We start from the raw sequence: 15,845 nt of genomic DNA on the forward strand, positions 1-15,845 counted from the left end.
GATTGCAGCCACGGTAGAATGACACAGACAATCCTCTCAATAATTAAATACATGTAAACCAAGTAAAATAAACAAAATGGCAAATATAACTCTAGCATAAATCAGTAGTAACATGTAAGATAGCATAACATCCTTAAGCAATATCAAATGATATTTTATCAGACAACTGTAAAATGTTAAGAAAACATGCTGCTACGTGCTCTCAGAAGGTTTTAACACATGAATGCTAATGTGGAATAAAAAACCTTGTTAAAATTATGTTATAAATTAAATCAAACAATTACTAATTAAAACAAACATTATGAAATCCATGAGAATGATGACCATCTGAGTTTTGGGGTGGCTTGTCACCTCCCATTTTCAACCCTATTTGTACTGCTGAAAAAATATTGTGCAATAAAATGATTTATTATTTCTTCATATTATTCCCGACAAGTGATTGGCCAGAAGTGAATCACGTGTCCACCGATAAAAACTGATATTGACTTGGAGCGTGTGATTTTTGTTGAAGGACTGGGTGTTTCTAAAAATAGAATAATGACGTGTCTCCAAACGAACTTATCGTCCCCCTTCCGTAGCTTTTTGCTGTGTTTTTTCAGATTGCTTACATTACTGTTTAAAAATAATAAAACAATTGTAGCCTTTGACTTCGGTCAATACCTGGATTTATCGACCCGAGAAAAGATATATTCCTGCGTCCTCTGTCAATATATCTTTTCTCGGGTCAATAAATCCAGGTATCGACCTCAGCCAAAGGCTATAATTGAATAATAATATCAAATGTCAGTTATACAGTGAAATCTGATATAATTTTGCTGTTTTTGTTATGCTTTCCCAAAATTATGTTTGGGTTTTTGGAATATTTTTTGCGGAAAAAAATGCTGCAAAATTATCAACAAGTTCTCACGACTAATGCAGAAAACATTTGTAGTTTAGTGGGAAAGTAAACACAGAAAATGTAGGTTACATAAACATTTAGCAGCATTTTCTAGTTACAATTACAACTAGTGTTGGGAATCAGTTGAGATTTCAACATCGATGATCGGATATAATCGGTAAGTTTCAACCGAACGATTTTCGATTATTAATCGGTTAGCCTACCGTTACATAATCCTTAAAAATATATATTAATTTCAACTTTTCCGCGTAGTTTCGTATCTTTATTTTTTATCATACCATTTCAACGTAACAATCTTTATTGATAAACAGCTATCATTTTTTATTTTTTGCAATTAATTATGTTTAAATAGCATGATTGGTAAGAAGTTGTAGTTAAGAGTAAAATGACATAGAACTCCCGTTCTCTCTTAGTGAAAATGAAAGTAGAACTCGCACTTCCGGTTTTGAAAACAATCATCGATGTTGACATCTCATAATCGATTGTCGAGAATCGGTTGCCTTCCGATTAGATATCGATTATAATCTAACACTATATATATAATTACAACACAGGTATACAGATATCTACACAAGACCAAAATTGCACCAAATTCGATGTGAATCTAGTACACACAAAAAAATGTCCTCAATGTAAAAACCTAAAAAGTTCAAAAGTCTAAATGTTTCACAAGGAAATTTGAATATATTATTCAAAAGATAAATTTCAAATGGTCTCGGTTATATTTTTGGAAAAATTTAAAACAAAAACGTGAGTTAATTTTCATTTTCAGAAATAGGTTACACAATATGCTTAATAAAGGTTCTCTCTTTTCAATAAAACAACAAGGTCATTGAACTTTTGAATTCAACAGTACTTTTGAATAAATTACAATCTCTAACGCATCATTAAACTAACTATATTTTACAAAAATTTAATTATAAATAATTCCATACTTTTCATTCAATAAATACTTACAAACCTAGATTCTTACTTCTGCATGATAAACAATGACAGCTTTAAGCATCCTGACAATAGGCTAAATATCAAATAACACCCGAACAAAAATTGCATATGGATATGTTTGAATGCATAAAGCAACCTATAACTGCCCTATATCAAATACCTTGTCTGATTCGTGATGGGTTTTTTATACTGTAAAAAAAACATGTTTATATCCATCCAAAGTTCCTCTCATCATTATGTACGGAACAAAAAGTTGGACAACTCTTTTCTATATTAATGAATTTAAAAGTTCATTGTTTACATGCAACAAAAGAGCAGTAATAAAAGGATCCTATACACTGATGCATGGATCCAGAGCTTACAGCACATGATGTATGTAGCTTACAGCACATGATGTATGTAGCTTACAGCACATGATGTATGTAGCTTACAGCACGAGACGTATGGATCCTAGGCTTACAGCACATGATGTATGTAGCTTACAGCACGAGACGTATGGATCCTAGGCTTACAGCACGAGACGTATGGATCCTAGGCTTACAGCACGTGATGTATGTAGCTTACAGCATGTGATGATGGCCCTAGAGCTTACAGCACGGGATGTATGGAAATGGAACTTACAGCACATGATGTATGGAGCTTACAGCATGTGACATATAGATAATGAGCTTACAGCACGTGACATATGGAGCTTACAGCACATGATGTATTGAGCTTACAGCATGGTATGTATGGAGCTTACAGGACAGCTTACAGCGCATGATGTATGGAGATTACAGCACAGGATGTATGGACCTTGAGCTTACAGCACATGATGTATGGATCAAGAGCTTACAGCATGTCATGTATGGGTCTGTAGCTTACAGCATGTCATGTATGGATCCAGAGCTTACAGCACATGATGTATGTAGATTACAGCACGAGACGTATGTAGCTTACAGCAAAAGACGTATGGATCCTAGGCTTACAGCACGTGATGTATGTAGCTTACAGCAAAAGACGTATGGATCCTAGGGTTACAGCACATGATGTATGGAGCCTAGGATTACAGCACATGATGTATGGAGCTTACAGGACAGATTACAGCGCATGATGTATGGAGATTACAGCACAGGATGTATGTAGCTTACAGCACAAGACGTATGGAATTCTAGTCTTACAGCACATGATGTATGGAGCTTACAGCATGTGACATATAGATAATGAGCTTACAGCACGTGACATATGGAGCTTACAGCACGAGACGTAGGGATCCTAGGCTTACAGCCCATGATGTATGTAGCTTACCGCACATGATGTATGTAGCGTACAGCACAAGACGTATGGAATTCTAGTCTTACAGCACATGATGTATGTATCCTAGGCTTACAGCACGAGACGTATGTAGCTTACAGCACATGAGGTATGTAGCTTACAGCACAAGACGTTTGGATCCTAGGCTTACAGCCCATGATGTATGTAGCTTTCAGCACATGATGTATGTATCCTAGGCTTACAGCACGTGATGTATGTAGCTTACCGCACATGATGTATGTAGCTTACAGCACGAGACGTATGGAATTCTAGGCTTACAGCACATGATGTATGTAGCTTACAGCACGAGATGTATGGATCCTAGGCTTACAGCACATGATGTATGGATCCTAGGCTTACAGCACATGATGTATGTAGCTTACAGCACAAGACGTATGGATCCTAGGCTTACAGCACATGATGTATGTAGCTTACAGCACGAGACGTATGGATCCTAGGCTTACAGCACATGAAGTATGTAGCTTACAGCACGAGATGTATGGATCAGGAGCTTACAGCACATGACGTATGGATCCTAGGCTTACAGCACGTGATGTATGTAGCTTACAGCACAAGACGTATGGATCCTAGGCTTACAGCACGTGATGTATGTAGCTTCCAGCACAAGACGTATGGATCCTAGGCTACAGCACATGATGTATGTAGCTTACAGCACGAGATGTATGGATCAGGAGCTTACAGCACATGATGTATGGATCCTAGGCTTACAGCATGTGCTGTATGTAGCTTACAGCATGTGATGATGGCCCTAGAGCTTACAGCACGTGATGTATGGAAATGGAACTTACAGCACATGATGTATGGAGCTGAGAGCACGTGACATATGGAGCTTACAGCACATGATGTATGGAGCTTACAGCATGGTATGTATGGAGCTTACAGGACAGCTTACAGTGCATGATGTATGGAGATTACAGCACAGGATGTATGGACCTTGAGCTTACAGCATGGGATGAATGGATCCAGAGCTTACATCACGTGATGTATGGATCCGGAGCTTACATGTATGGATCCGGAGCTTACATGTATGGATCTGGAGCTTACAGCATGGGATGTATGGATCTGGAGCTTACAGTACAGGATGTATCGAGCTTACTGCACATACACATTTCTATACAATAAAATAATATTGACACTTTAAGAAATACTGATTCTGCCCTAATGACCATTTTGCAGTGCCACACTTGCTCAATATGTAGTGATGATCAAACATTTCAAACTAAAACTATAATATCATTGTAAAGTAAGTCTAACTGATACAGTTAGTGTAACACTATATACCACAAATGTTCGCCCCTCCAAATAATGACCCCTACTCGCCCAGTGTTAATTTGGCCTTTCACATTTACATGTAATTACTACACATATTACGTTGGTTACTAAAGTTGGCTGTAATAATAAATTTGTCATCATTGGGGAAAAAGACAAAAACTAAACTGCAGAGAAACTTTCCTGCTATACGGTACATGTATAACTTTTAAAACCAAACTTGCATGTTTTAATGCATTGGAAATTGTTAATTTGTAGTTTTTATGAAAATAATCAAATACTTGGATAGACCTGTCAATAAACTACACTTGAACTGAACACCCATATAAATGCAGTCTTGGTTTCACAATAACATATTTAAACCTGTAATTGTTATTGGACACTAACATATTCACTTCTAATATGTATTATCTGATGTTACATGTTCATATCATCTGAAATACTTACAATTTCAAATTCAAGACAAGAGGCCCATGTGCAATGGACAATGACGGCCAATATGTCAACTGAAACTTTGTATCAGGCGACCTAAAACGTCGGCAGAAACTCACAGATAACCCCCATTATGTTTTCAAGTTTGAGCTTTGACTGATTGCCGCCAAAATCTAATCAAGTGAAGATGTGACCCTACTACTGTGTTAATCTGACTAATATCTATTGAGGGGTTATGAGACATCCTGTACAAGGTTTTTACAGACGGACGGACACACTGACAAAGTGATAACCATAGATCTCCACTCAGTGGGAAGTATTAGATAACAAACTCAGTTCATGTACCATCAAATCAGAGTATGGAGACAAGACCAGTGTAATGTATAATAAACCTATAAACACAATATTAATTATCTATTAAAAGCGAGATTAGCTAGCGAGAGCAGATTGAGAGCCGCCTCTTCTTTCTCTGCCCCTTTAGGGGTCTCTGTTGTTTGAGATGTTTCTGTTGAAGTGTTGTCCTGGTTTGGTTTGGGTGGGACCTGATTCGAGAGATTTTGGTTATCCTCTACACCGTTGGTGACAGTATCTGGTTTGTGGTTATTGTCCATTGTCACCACCTTGGTTTGACGTACATTTGTACCCAAATCTACAACATTTTGAGATCTGTAAAGTGCAACATTGTTGTTTAAAACCTCACTCTTAGGCTCCACTTGAGGGTTGTTTTGTAATGGAATTTCTGCCTGAACTGGCAAAGACACAGAAACTGCTCCTTGTTGAACGAAAGCAGCCTGGGGGATTTGGGGGGATTTCAGTAACTCAGCAATATTCTGAGTCTTCAACACTTTCATATTATCTGTGTTTGACGGGGAGTTCTGCTGACCTTGCTGTGGGAAAATAATCTGTGTCTTTTTGGAAGTGCCAGGCATCACAATGTAGCCCTGGCCAGATCCAATCAGGCTACTAATGTTAGGGGAGACCTGATACCCTATCTGTGTTCTATTGTCGGTTTGAACATGGAAAGTCTTATGATTTGTGGTGTCAGCCATTTTGTTGTTAGGAGCTACACCAGCTGTACTAGCTACAGAGGAATGACCAGTAAGTCTGACCGTTATATCTTGCACATTGCTTTGTTGTTGACCAAGGAGCTGGCTGATCTTAAGATTTGAGGATGCAGTAATTTGGTTGCGGTTCACAAGTCCAACATTGTCTGTAGCTGGAATTGTTTTTCCTGTTGTCAAAGCTGGAGAAATGATGTGGTGCAGTTCGTTTCCTGTTAAAGTGCGAGACGTGCTCCCTAATTGCTGAGACAACACACTGGAAGTTACATTCACTGTGGCAGTCCTAACAGATTGTGGAGTATTCGTGATAGAATGATGAGACGCAACACTAGCAGTCACAAATGTTGGAGACACCACCCCTTTGGTACTCCTTGTGGATACACCACCAACTGAGGGAGACATGTTGATAGCCGACACACTAGGAAGCACTCTCCCTACTGAGGGAGACATGGTGATAGCCGACACACTTGGAAGCACTCTCCCTACTGAGGGATTTACCTTTGTAGATTGATTGGTGAGGATACTGCCCGGGCTGGAAGTAACAATAGCAACATCATTTGATCTGGCTACACTAGCAGTTAGACTTTCAGTAGCACTTGAAGACTGTGACCCAAACACAGGTTTAGTGGGGACTACATATCTCACCATATTAGCACCAGACACAATTGTCACTGGAGGATTGATGGGACCTTTCTGACCTAGGGATAGCGGTGGTGACACCGTCTTGGCCTGGGGGAGGAGCACCTTAAGTACACCATTGTCAACTGTAACTGGCACGCCTTGAGGGGTGACCAGCTGACCACCAATATTGTATAGAAAGAGTTTTTGGGATCCACCTACTTGGGAGGTGGTGGCTTTTGCAGGCGACAGGAGCGGTCCTGTATTGGGACTGACGATGGTATCTGGGAGACTCATGACCACAGATTGTTGAGATGGAGTCTGCAAGCGAACTTGTGAGGCAGCTGTGTTAAACCTAACAACATTTGCCTGTTGTACTGTCCCAATGGTAGTTGTGTTGGTCTTGACAACACCTAATTTCTGGTGGAGAGGATTGGTGGGGAGGACTGGTTTTTCTGTGGCCTGTGAAGTACTGACAGGGGCAACAGATCCCATCACAGGTGTCTGCAACTGAGTTTTTGATACATTTGCTTGCACAGGTTTCCCGTTAGCTGCTTGAAGATCAAAGTTTAGCTTTACTTTTGAGAGTTGCGTGGCATTTTGGTCTTGTGTTACCTTGGCAGAGGACACTAGAGGGACTTTTATTTGTGTTTGTTGTAGGACTGGCGAGTTGAGTCTCAGGGTGAGCTGCTTTGGCTGCTGGGTGCCTGTTCCAATGCTGGTACCCTGTAGGCGTTTTTGAGGTGACAAAAGCAACATTGTCTGGCCACCCTGGAGATTTTGCTTACCAGGGGGTCGAATCATGGCCTGGCCTTTCACTCCAGGTGAGGCAGGGACCTGTAATACCATATGATTAGGAATCTGATTGACTAGAGCGGACGATGACTGTCCAGAAAGCTGGAGCTGTGCTGCAGCCAGTTGTTTGATAAGGTCTGAGGATGACCCCTGTCCAATGTTACCAAGCACCACGGGAGCCTGGTTTGCTATTGGACTGGTCAATTGTTGACCAATTATTTGACTGCTGCTGCCCGACAAACACAACTGCTGACCAATAACTGAAGGTGAGGTACTTGGAATGTTCATTTGCTGATTTGGCAATCGTAGGATCTGGCCTGAACTTCCAGCGACCTTGACCCCAGGCTGTCCAAGTAACTGAAGATTTCCTGCCATTGTTGTTTGACCTATGACACCAGTCTTGTTAAGGGGGTTGGCTATCTGCCCTAAAACTGTTGCGAAATTTCCCATAGGACTAGCAAGCTGGCCAAGTAGGGGAGAGGTCAGCTGGAGTGGCGCCTGAGGAACTGGCCCAGGGGAGGAGGGAACCATCTGACTAGCCTGACCTCCAGAGGACCCTGTAGAACCTGCCAGTGTAACGATAGGGTAGATATGTCCGAGTGTGTTATTGGAGCTTACTAAGGAAGGATTAGACACACAAGTCGAAACTGTCGACGACACCATGTTAGAAAGGTTGATGGAATTGTTCCCAAGAATTGTCACATTGTTACCGCCTTCTTGTAGTTTGAGCTGGCCTCCAACATTGACAAAGTTCATCCCTTGGATCAGACCTGGCATCAGAAGACCTTGACCTTGGGCCTGGAGTTTTGTAATTCCCCCTAGGTCCAGCAGAGTTGATGCCCCACCTCCCACTGCCTGGAGACGCCCCTTCTGGGTGTCCACGACGGAGCTGGACGATTTGTCATTACAAACTGATGGCTTAACACTAGCTGACGATATCACACTTGTTGATAGCACAGGGGTGGTATTAATTATCGAGCTCACAGATTTGGTCCCAATAGCATCGCTTCCTCCAGACCTAACAAGTCCAGTTATGAGATTTCCTGCCTGACTATGCACTCCTGCTGCGAACAATGTCTTCTCCTGTGTCCCAGCAATGCTCTGAATCAAGTTGCTAGGTGAGGATCCATAGTTACTTTGTACAAAACTTGCAGGCTGAACCACCTTCCCACAATTTTGCAGTGTTTTTCTCATGTTCTGCTTTATTGTGCTGTTACTTTGAGACACACTTATCAGCTGATTCCCAGACACTAATGATGTCACACTTCCTGCCTTGAATCCCAGCTGGACAGGCATGCTGCTCAGGCTACCTACTGCACCTTGTGATAGGGTTTGGAGATTGAGGGCCCCTGAAGTGAGATTTTGGCTAGTGATAATTCCTGGTGTGATGGTTTGCTTGTTGACAGTCCCTGGTGCGAGAGTTTGGGTTTTGAGTATACTTTGAGTAATAGTTTGGTTGTTGAGTGCCCCCTGGTTTAATAACTGAGTGTTGGCTTGCTGTTGTAGAGCAGCTTGGGGTATGATCAGCCCTTGAGGGGTCAAGTATCCTTGCATTACTCCCTGCTGTGATTGCTGTACACTGTGTGGCAGCACCTTCACAGTCATGTTCTTCTGATCTTGTGGTTGTTGTGCAGCTGCAAGAACCATATTTCCTAGTTCACTGGATTTGTTGAGAGTTGTCAACCTGATTTGGTTATTTCCAGCCTGAAGTTGTGTCAGCAATGATTGGTTGGTCTGGCTTGGTGGCGAGGTAACATTTACTGAGGTGTGACCTGACAATGCCATAGGATCTAATCTGGGTGCTGTAGGTATGGGACTTTTCATACTCTGTATGGTTTTCGTGACATTGTAGCGTGGCTGAATGGCAGGCATCGCTGACGGAGCTGGGACTTTGATGTTCACTGTGGGGAGAGAAGTAGGGACATCCGTCACCACGGCCTGGACTGCAGAGTCCAATGCAGCCTTACTTGGGATCTTTAAAGTCTTTATCCCAGTGGACGTGGGATGTAACAACACAGTGGGTGTAGAGGATGTTATTTCACTAGTCTTTTTAACAAGAATGGGCTTTGGAGATTCTCCTGGTATTTTTTCTGCATCCTTTCGTGCCTCCAGCAAAGTTTTCACAGTGACATTGTTTGCGTACTTGTAAGGCTGTCTGTTAGGAGAAGTGGATGAGATGTTTGTGGGGGACAGAGAACTACTGTTTGATGTCACCTGGGGTTTACCAACTGTTGGCATCGCCACACCACTCACTACACCAACACTTCCTACACTCCCCTCAATGTTTGCATTTGATACTTCTTTTAACGCAAAAGTGGACTCAATTTGAGAAGTGGACATCACAATGCCTCCAGTTGATGCAGTGATTGCATGGTGTAGTTGCCCGATGGATGAGTTTGTAGAAGGCACATTCATATGTATATTGACGAGAGCATTGTTGATCTGGGGAATCCTTTTCTTGACCACAGACGACCCTGGTGTTGCTGGTGCAGCAGAGCTCACTTGTGTACTAACTGGGAGTCGTATCATTGTCTTTGGAACACTAGACTGGGGCAGCCCACCAGGTGTCTGTTCTGATACTGTCCTCACAGGTGTGTTCTGTGCGGTCTGGATCTGTAATCCAGCAATGGTCTGGCTCTGACTAGAAGAGGTGGGTCCCTGAGGGTTGACTGTGGTGAGCAGGACCATGCCAGACTGGTTAGGGCCTGGTGGGATCTTGAGGGCATTGGACTTAATGAGTTGTTGTAGGACAGACGGAGGTAGAGTGTTAATGTTGGCTGCATAGTACTGAATCTTGCCACCTGCAGAGGCCATACTTGGGAGCTGGGGGTCTACAGCACCACCGACCATAGAAAGACCTGAAATAACAAATTTACACTAAGATAAATTATGCCTTTTGTTAACATATTAATTCAAAGGTGTATTTCACAGCCAAACATATGAACTGATCGTGACCAAAAACCAACTGGAATGAATTATTTTGATTGATGCGAGCATAAATTTTAGATACCTTAAATATGCTGAGTAAGTGGAACAAAAGGCCTAAACAGCCTGTATTGCTCTAGAAATTATGTCAAAATGTTCTCATTAAAAGTAATACAAGTCACCAGGAGTGGGGCCAGACCAAAGATAGTATGAATTGTGTTTGTATCTTAGTGCAAAGTAATCAAGAAAATGAGTATGTAGTTTATTGTTATATATATTATTATGGGGAGGGGATCTCAAATATTTCTATCTTTATAACCCAAGGACTTATTACAAAGAGGCATGTCTAAAACTCATGTTGGTGTTGTATCTTCATACTTACATGTAGGTATATATAAATATAATGATGGGAATTTTGACTTCAAAGTTGTAACCCATTTTTGGCCCTGCCACTCATGATTATTGTCATTATGTACTAACATACCACCTTTAATTGAAAATCTCTCCAAATTTGTTAATTTTTTTTCCCAAATTTAGGGAAGTTGTTGACAGTACTGTGTTGACAAATCAGAATTGAGAATTTTATTTGAGCACTGCCATTATACAAACACATACTAAGTTTACCCATTTCAAGAAAAAAGTGTCTGTAATCTAATCAGAACAGAAGGATGTACCAGTCACTAACAAATATGTTTACCCATTTCAAGAAAAAAGTGTCTGTAATCTAATCAGAACAGAAGGATGTACCAATCACTAACAAATATATGTCTGTAATCTAATCAGACTAGAAGGATGTACCAGTCACTAACAAATATATGTCCGTAATCTAATCAGAACAGAAGGATGTACCAGCTGTCACTAACAAATATATGTCTGTAATCTAATCAGAACAGAAGGATTTACCAGTCACTAACAAATATATGTCTGTAATCTAGTCAGAACAGAAGGATCTACCAGTCACTAACAAATATATGTCTGTAATCTAGTCAGAACAGAAGGATCTACCAGTCACTAACAAATATATGTCTGTAATCTAGTCAGAACAGAAGGATCTACCAGTCACTAACAAATATATGTCTGTAATCTAGTCAGAACAGAAGGATCTACCAGTCACTAACAAATATATGTCTGTAATCTAGTCAGAACAGAAGGATCTACCAGTCACTAACAAATATATGTCTGTAATCTAGTCAGGACTGGTACATTCTTCTGTTCTGACTAGATTACAGACATATTTGTTAGTGCCTGGTACATCCTTCTGTTCTGATTAGATTACAGAAATATATTTGTTAGTGACTGGTACATCCTTCTGTTCTTATTAGATTACAGACATATATTTGTTAGTGACAGCTGGTACATCCTTCTGTTCTGATTAGATTACAGCCATATATTTGTTAGTGACTGGTACATCCTTCTGTGCTGATTAGATTACAGACATATATTTGTTAGTGACAGCTGGTACATCCTTCTGTTCTGATTATATTACAGACATATATTTGTTAGTGACTGGTACATCATTCTGTTCTGATTAGATTACAGACACTTTTTTCTTGAAATGGGTAAACATATTTGTTAGTGACTGGTACATCCTTCTGTTGTGATTAGATTACAGACATATATTTGTTAGTGACTAACAAATATATGTCTGTAATCTAATCAGAACAGAAGGATTTACCAGTCACTAACAAATATATGTCTGTAATCTAGTCAGAACAGAAGGATCTACCAGTCACTAACAAATATATGTCTGTAATCTAGTCAGAACAGAAGGATCTACCAGTCACTAACAAATATATGTCTGTAATCTAGTCAGAACAGAAGGATGTACCACTCACTAACAAATATATGTCTGTAATCTAATCAGCACAGAAGGATGTACCAGTCACTAACAAATATATTTCTGTAATCTAATCAGAACAGAAGGATGTACCAATCACTAACAAATATATGTCTGTAATCTAATCAGAACAGAAGGATTTACCAGTCACTAACAAATATATGTCTGTAATCTAGTCAGAACAGAAGGATCTACCAGTCACTAACAAATATATGTCTGTAATCTAATCAGAACAGATGGATGTACCAGTCACTAACAAATATATGTCTGTAATATAATCAGAACAGAAGGATGTACCAGCTGTCACTAACAAATATATGTCTGTAATCTAATCACAACAGAAGGATGTACCAGTCACTAACAAATATGTCTGTAATCTAGTCAGAACAGAAGAATGTACCAGTCACTAACAAATATATGTCTGTAATATAATCAGAACAGAAGGATGTACCAGCTGTCACTAACAAATATATGTCTGTAATCTAATCAGACTAGAAGGATGTACCAGTCACTAACAAATATATGTCTTTAATCTAATCAGAACAGAAGGATGTACCAGTCACTAACAAATATGTCTGTAATCTAGTCAGAACAGAAGAATGTACCAGTCACTAACAAATATATGTCTGTAATCTAATCAGAACAGAAGGATGTACCAGTCACTAACAAATATATGTCTGTAATCTAATCAGAACAGAAGGATGTACCAGTCACTAACAAATATATGTCTGTAATCTAATCAAAACAGAAGGATGTACCAGTCACTAACAAATATATGGATTCTGTTCATCATTAAACTTTTCCAAAGTATTACCATCATGAAAAGCATGTCCACATTCAGCAATACTGCAAAAATCAAAATAAACATTCCTTACTTTTTCAAAATTATTCGTGAACAAAAAGTTTTAAAGAATTACTGTGAACCTTCCAATAAGTCTTTTGTCAATGGTGTGCATGATGAATTGAATCCAAAGAAGATAGCTTCCTTCTATTTACCTGGTGTTGTCAGTTTTGTGATCGCTGGTCTGATGTTGGTTTGTTTGTTCCCAGGCTGGAACAGAACTGTTCTCTGAGGGGTAGATGATAGTGCTCCAGGATGAGATGACACAGACAGACCGCCCCTGGGGCTGGGATGGCGCGATGTGGAGAGCAGCTGCTGTATGACGGGATGGGATGCCTGCTTGGAGGAGAGAGTATGTTGTGACAGGCCCTGCAACAGTCTGGCATGTGACATGCTCTGAGAGTGCTGCTGTAACTGGGCTGGCCTCTGTAGTAGTGACAAGGCCTGGGGTGGAAACATCTTGTCCCCTGATACAAGTTTCACATTTGAAGGCAGGCCTGTCAGTAGGGTGTGATTCCCAGAACTCGTCTGCAACAGGATCTGACTAGCGGAACTATCGTCAACAGGACCAATAGAGGGTAGCGTCTTCCCAGGACGCTGCAGGATGTTTGGCACATGTGGTACAGTTGTTGGCAAAGAAACATTGACTAGCTTGCGTTTCTTGGGCGTTCCAGGATCTTCGGAGTTGTTTGGAATGACACGTCTTTTCCGAATACGTCCCCTAGAGCTCACATCAATGTCATCACAGTCGTCCATGATTTCTGTAAGAATCAAGTCAGCACATAGAATCAAGTCAGCACATAGAATCAAAGAAATCCTATTTTCCATCCTAAAAGGGTTTTTTGTATGCTGAACAATTGTAACTTTTTATCTAAGTTAGGACAACGCTGTCATCAATCTACCCCACTCTGAAGACAAGTTAGAACAATCTAAGTACATATGTAGCAACTTAAGGTACGACAATATGGACAAAACAATCCTTCTTCTTCAGTAAACAGGTTTAAACCATGAAGCCTTGGAGCATACAATGTTGATAAAATTCTGTTAGTATTATCCACAAACCATTTATAGTTACCCAGATACGGACATAGCAATTATTCTTTATATGAGAAAGTATAAGGAAGTGACTGAAGTAAACATGAAGATCAAATTCATCATTTGGAACATGAGTTCACAAGAGCAACCCTAGCTGTAATTGTTATTCATGTAGCACATAAGTTACCAAAACAGCGAAAGAGCTTTATTTTCTTTTTTTGCTTAAGTGCACAGACTCACTTTTTCCTTTATCAACTGATCATGAGTGGGGGACAAATAGCTCTTAACAAATGAAATTATTCTGACTATAGAGGTTTTAGTGACTCTAGTATATAGTAGTCAGATTTGAATCATTTCGTTAAACATATTTCAAATTTAGTGCATTTATAAATGAACTTGTGCATCCCTACCAGTCTGAGTTGTGGAGATATTGTTTGTTAATGCAGCTGCAGAAGTTGTCGTTTGTTGGCTGACCACATCGCTCTCTTCATCCTTATCCTCATTCTCACTCCCATCCGAGTCAGAATTCTCGCCATCCTCAGACTCGGATGAGTCAGAGTGCTCAGATTCCCACTTTTCCTGAATTTCCCAAAAACAGCACTTAGTCTCAGCCATAATGATTTAACACAGTAACATTTGACTTATAACAGACGCATTTGGGTCTCAATTTGGTAGAAATCTGTCCTGTAGTTTAGGAGATGACTTTAAATCAAAATCGGACACTTTGACCCAGTCCCTCATGATCAATCCCCAAAGTAGGTCAACCTCTTTATATAATTTATGATCCCCATGGCCTAAGGAATCAAGCACGAAAATGTTTTTGTAGAGGATTTTTTTTTACACAATGACAGTTATCTCTTTTTCACATATTTCAAAAATGATGTAAATAAATTGAAAATATGATCTAGAAATTGTCAATTTATTATTCTTTGATGGAAACCAAATTACTCTCAACCATGCATACTTATGACATCTGTTAGCATTGTATACATATGTAACCAGAGGCTATCATGTGCACCCACACATGCATTGTCACAGGGATCTCAATATTTTACCAAACACTATTCAGTGCTCCAGATAACTTTTGAACATGTGGGGGTTTTCACCCCTACCTCTCCAAAGTGTTGGGGTGAAAACTTAAATTTTAAACAATGAAGTGCTGTAAAAGCAACGTTACCTGAAAATGTTGAAATAAGATGAATAATTTGTATGTGTTATTCTTATAGTATACGGTTAAGAATGACTCAAATTCATATTTTTGTGTTGTCTTGACATGTGGTATTATTTTTCCATTTCACTGTGATTGTGTTTAAATGTTTAAACCCAAAACTCAATGAGTTGCATATTTTTTTCGTTTGAATAGTACACATATCCTTCTTCGTTTTTTATCATTCCATATTCGAACAGCCCTTCTTGGCTCAAAGTCAGTTCAGGTCCTAACATGTTGATTTTCATCAATGTATTGACAGTTGCTGCTTTGAGAGAGCATCTTAACCGTGACTTTAGGCGGTTTTGCACACTGAATGATCGTTCACATTCTATTGATGTTATACACAAGGTTAATGCAATTTGTGCTAAAACAGAAAAGTTTGGAATCATTTTTGAATGAAGTAAAACTACCCGCCGATTGTTGACATTTTGATAGCGCCATAATTTAATTCTCTCTCGTGTTAGCGTTTGTAACAGGAGGCATTGATATGCAAGCGTCTCGGTGACTCACTGTAAGCGTATTATAATATGCTAAATTGGACCCGGAGACTGACGCAATGTTCCGGATTTTGCTTGCGTGAATTAAGCAAGTTCATTTTTTTCTTTTGCGTAATTTGTGAAATATCGTACGTGAATACGCATTCACGCAAGCTATCTGGAGCACTG

General features: G+C 39.8%; 1 protein-coding gene across 1 annotated transcript in view; it reads right to left on the reverse strand.

Moving 5' to 3' along the window:
• Positions 1-4,659: 4,659 nt before the first annotated feature.
• The window catches only part of LOC110450097, a 26,705-nt gene continuing 15,519 nt past the window's right edge, over positions 4,660-15,845 (reverse strand). Inside the window, exons 14-16 of the mRNA XM_021497352.1 lie at positions 14,381-14,549; positions 13,091-13,696; positions 4,660-10,190 (exon numbers count right to left, since the gene is read on the reverse strand). Coding sequence (XP_021353027.1) covers positions 5,269-10,190; positions 13,091-13,696; positions 14,381-14,549 — 5,697 coding nt within the window. The 3' untranslated portion in view covers positions 4,660-5,268. The remainder of the gene's footprint in view (positions 10,191-13,090; positions 13,697-14,380; positions 14,550-15,845) is intronic.

Source organism: Mizuhopecten yessoensis, unplaced genomic scaffold (genome assembly GCF_002113885.1).
Source record: "Mizuhopecten yessoensis strain PY_sf001 unplaced genomic scaffold, ASM211388v2 scaffold4989, whole genome shotgun sequence".
Classification (NCBI taxonomy): domain Eukaryota; kingdom Metazoa; phylum Mollusca; class Bivalvia; order Pectinida; family Pectinidae; genus Mizuhopecten; species Mizuhopecten yessoensis.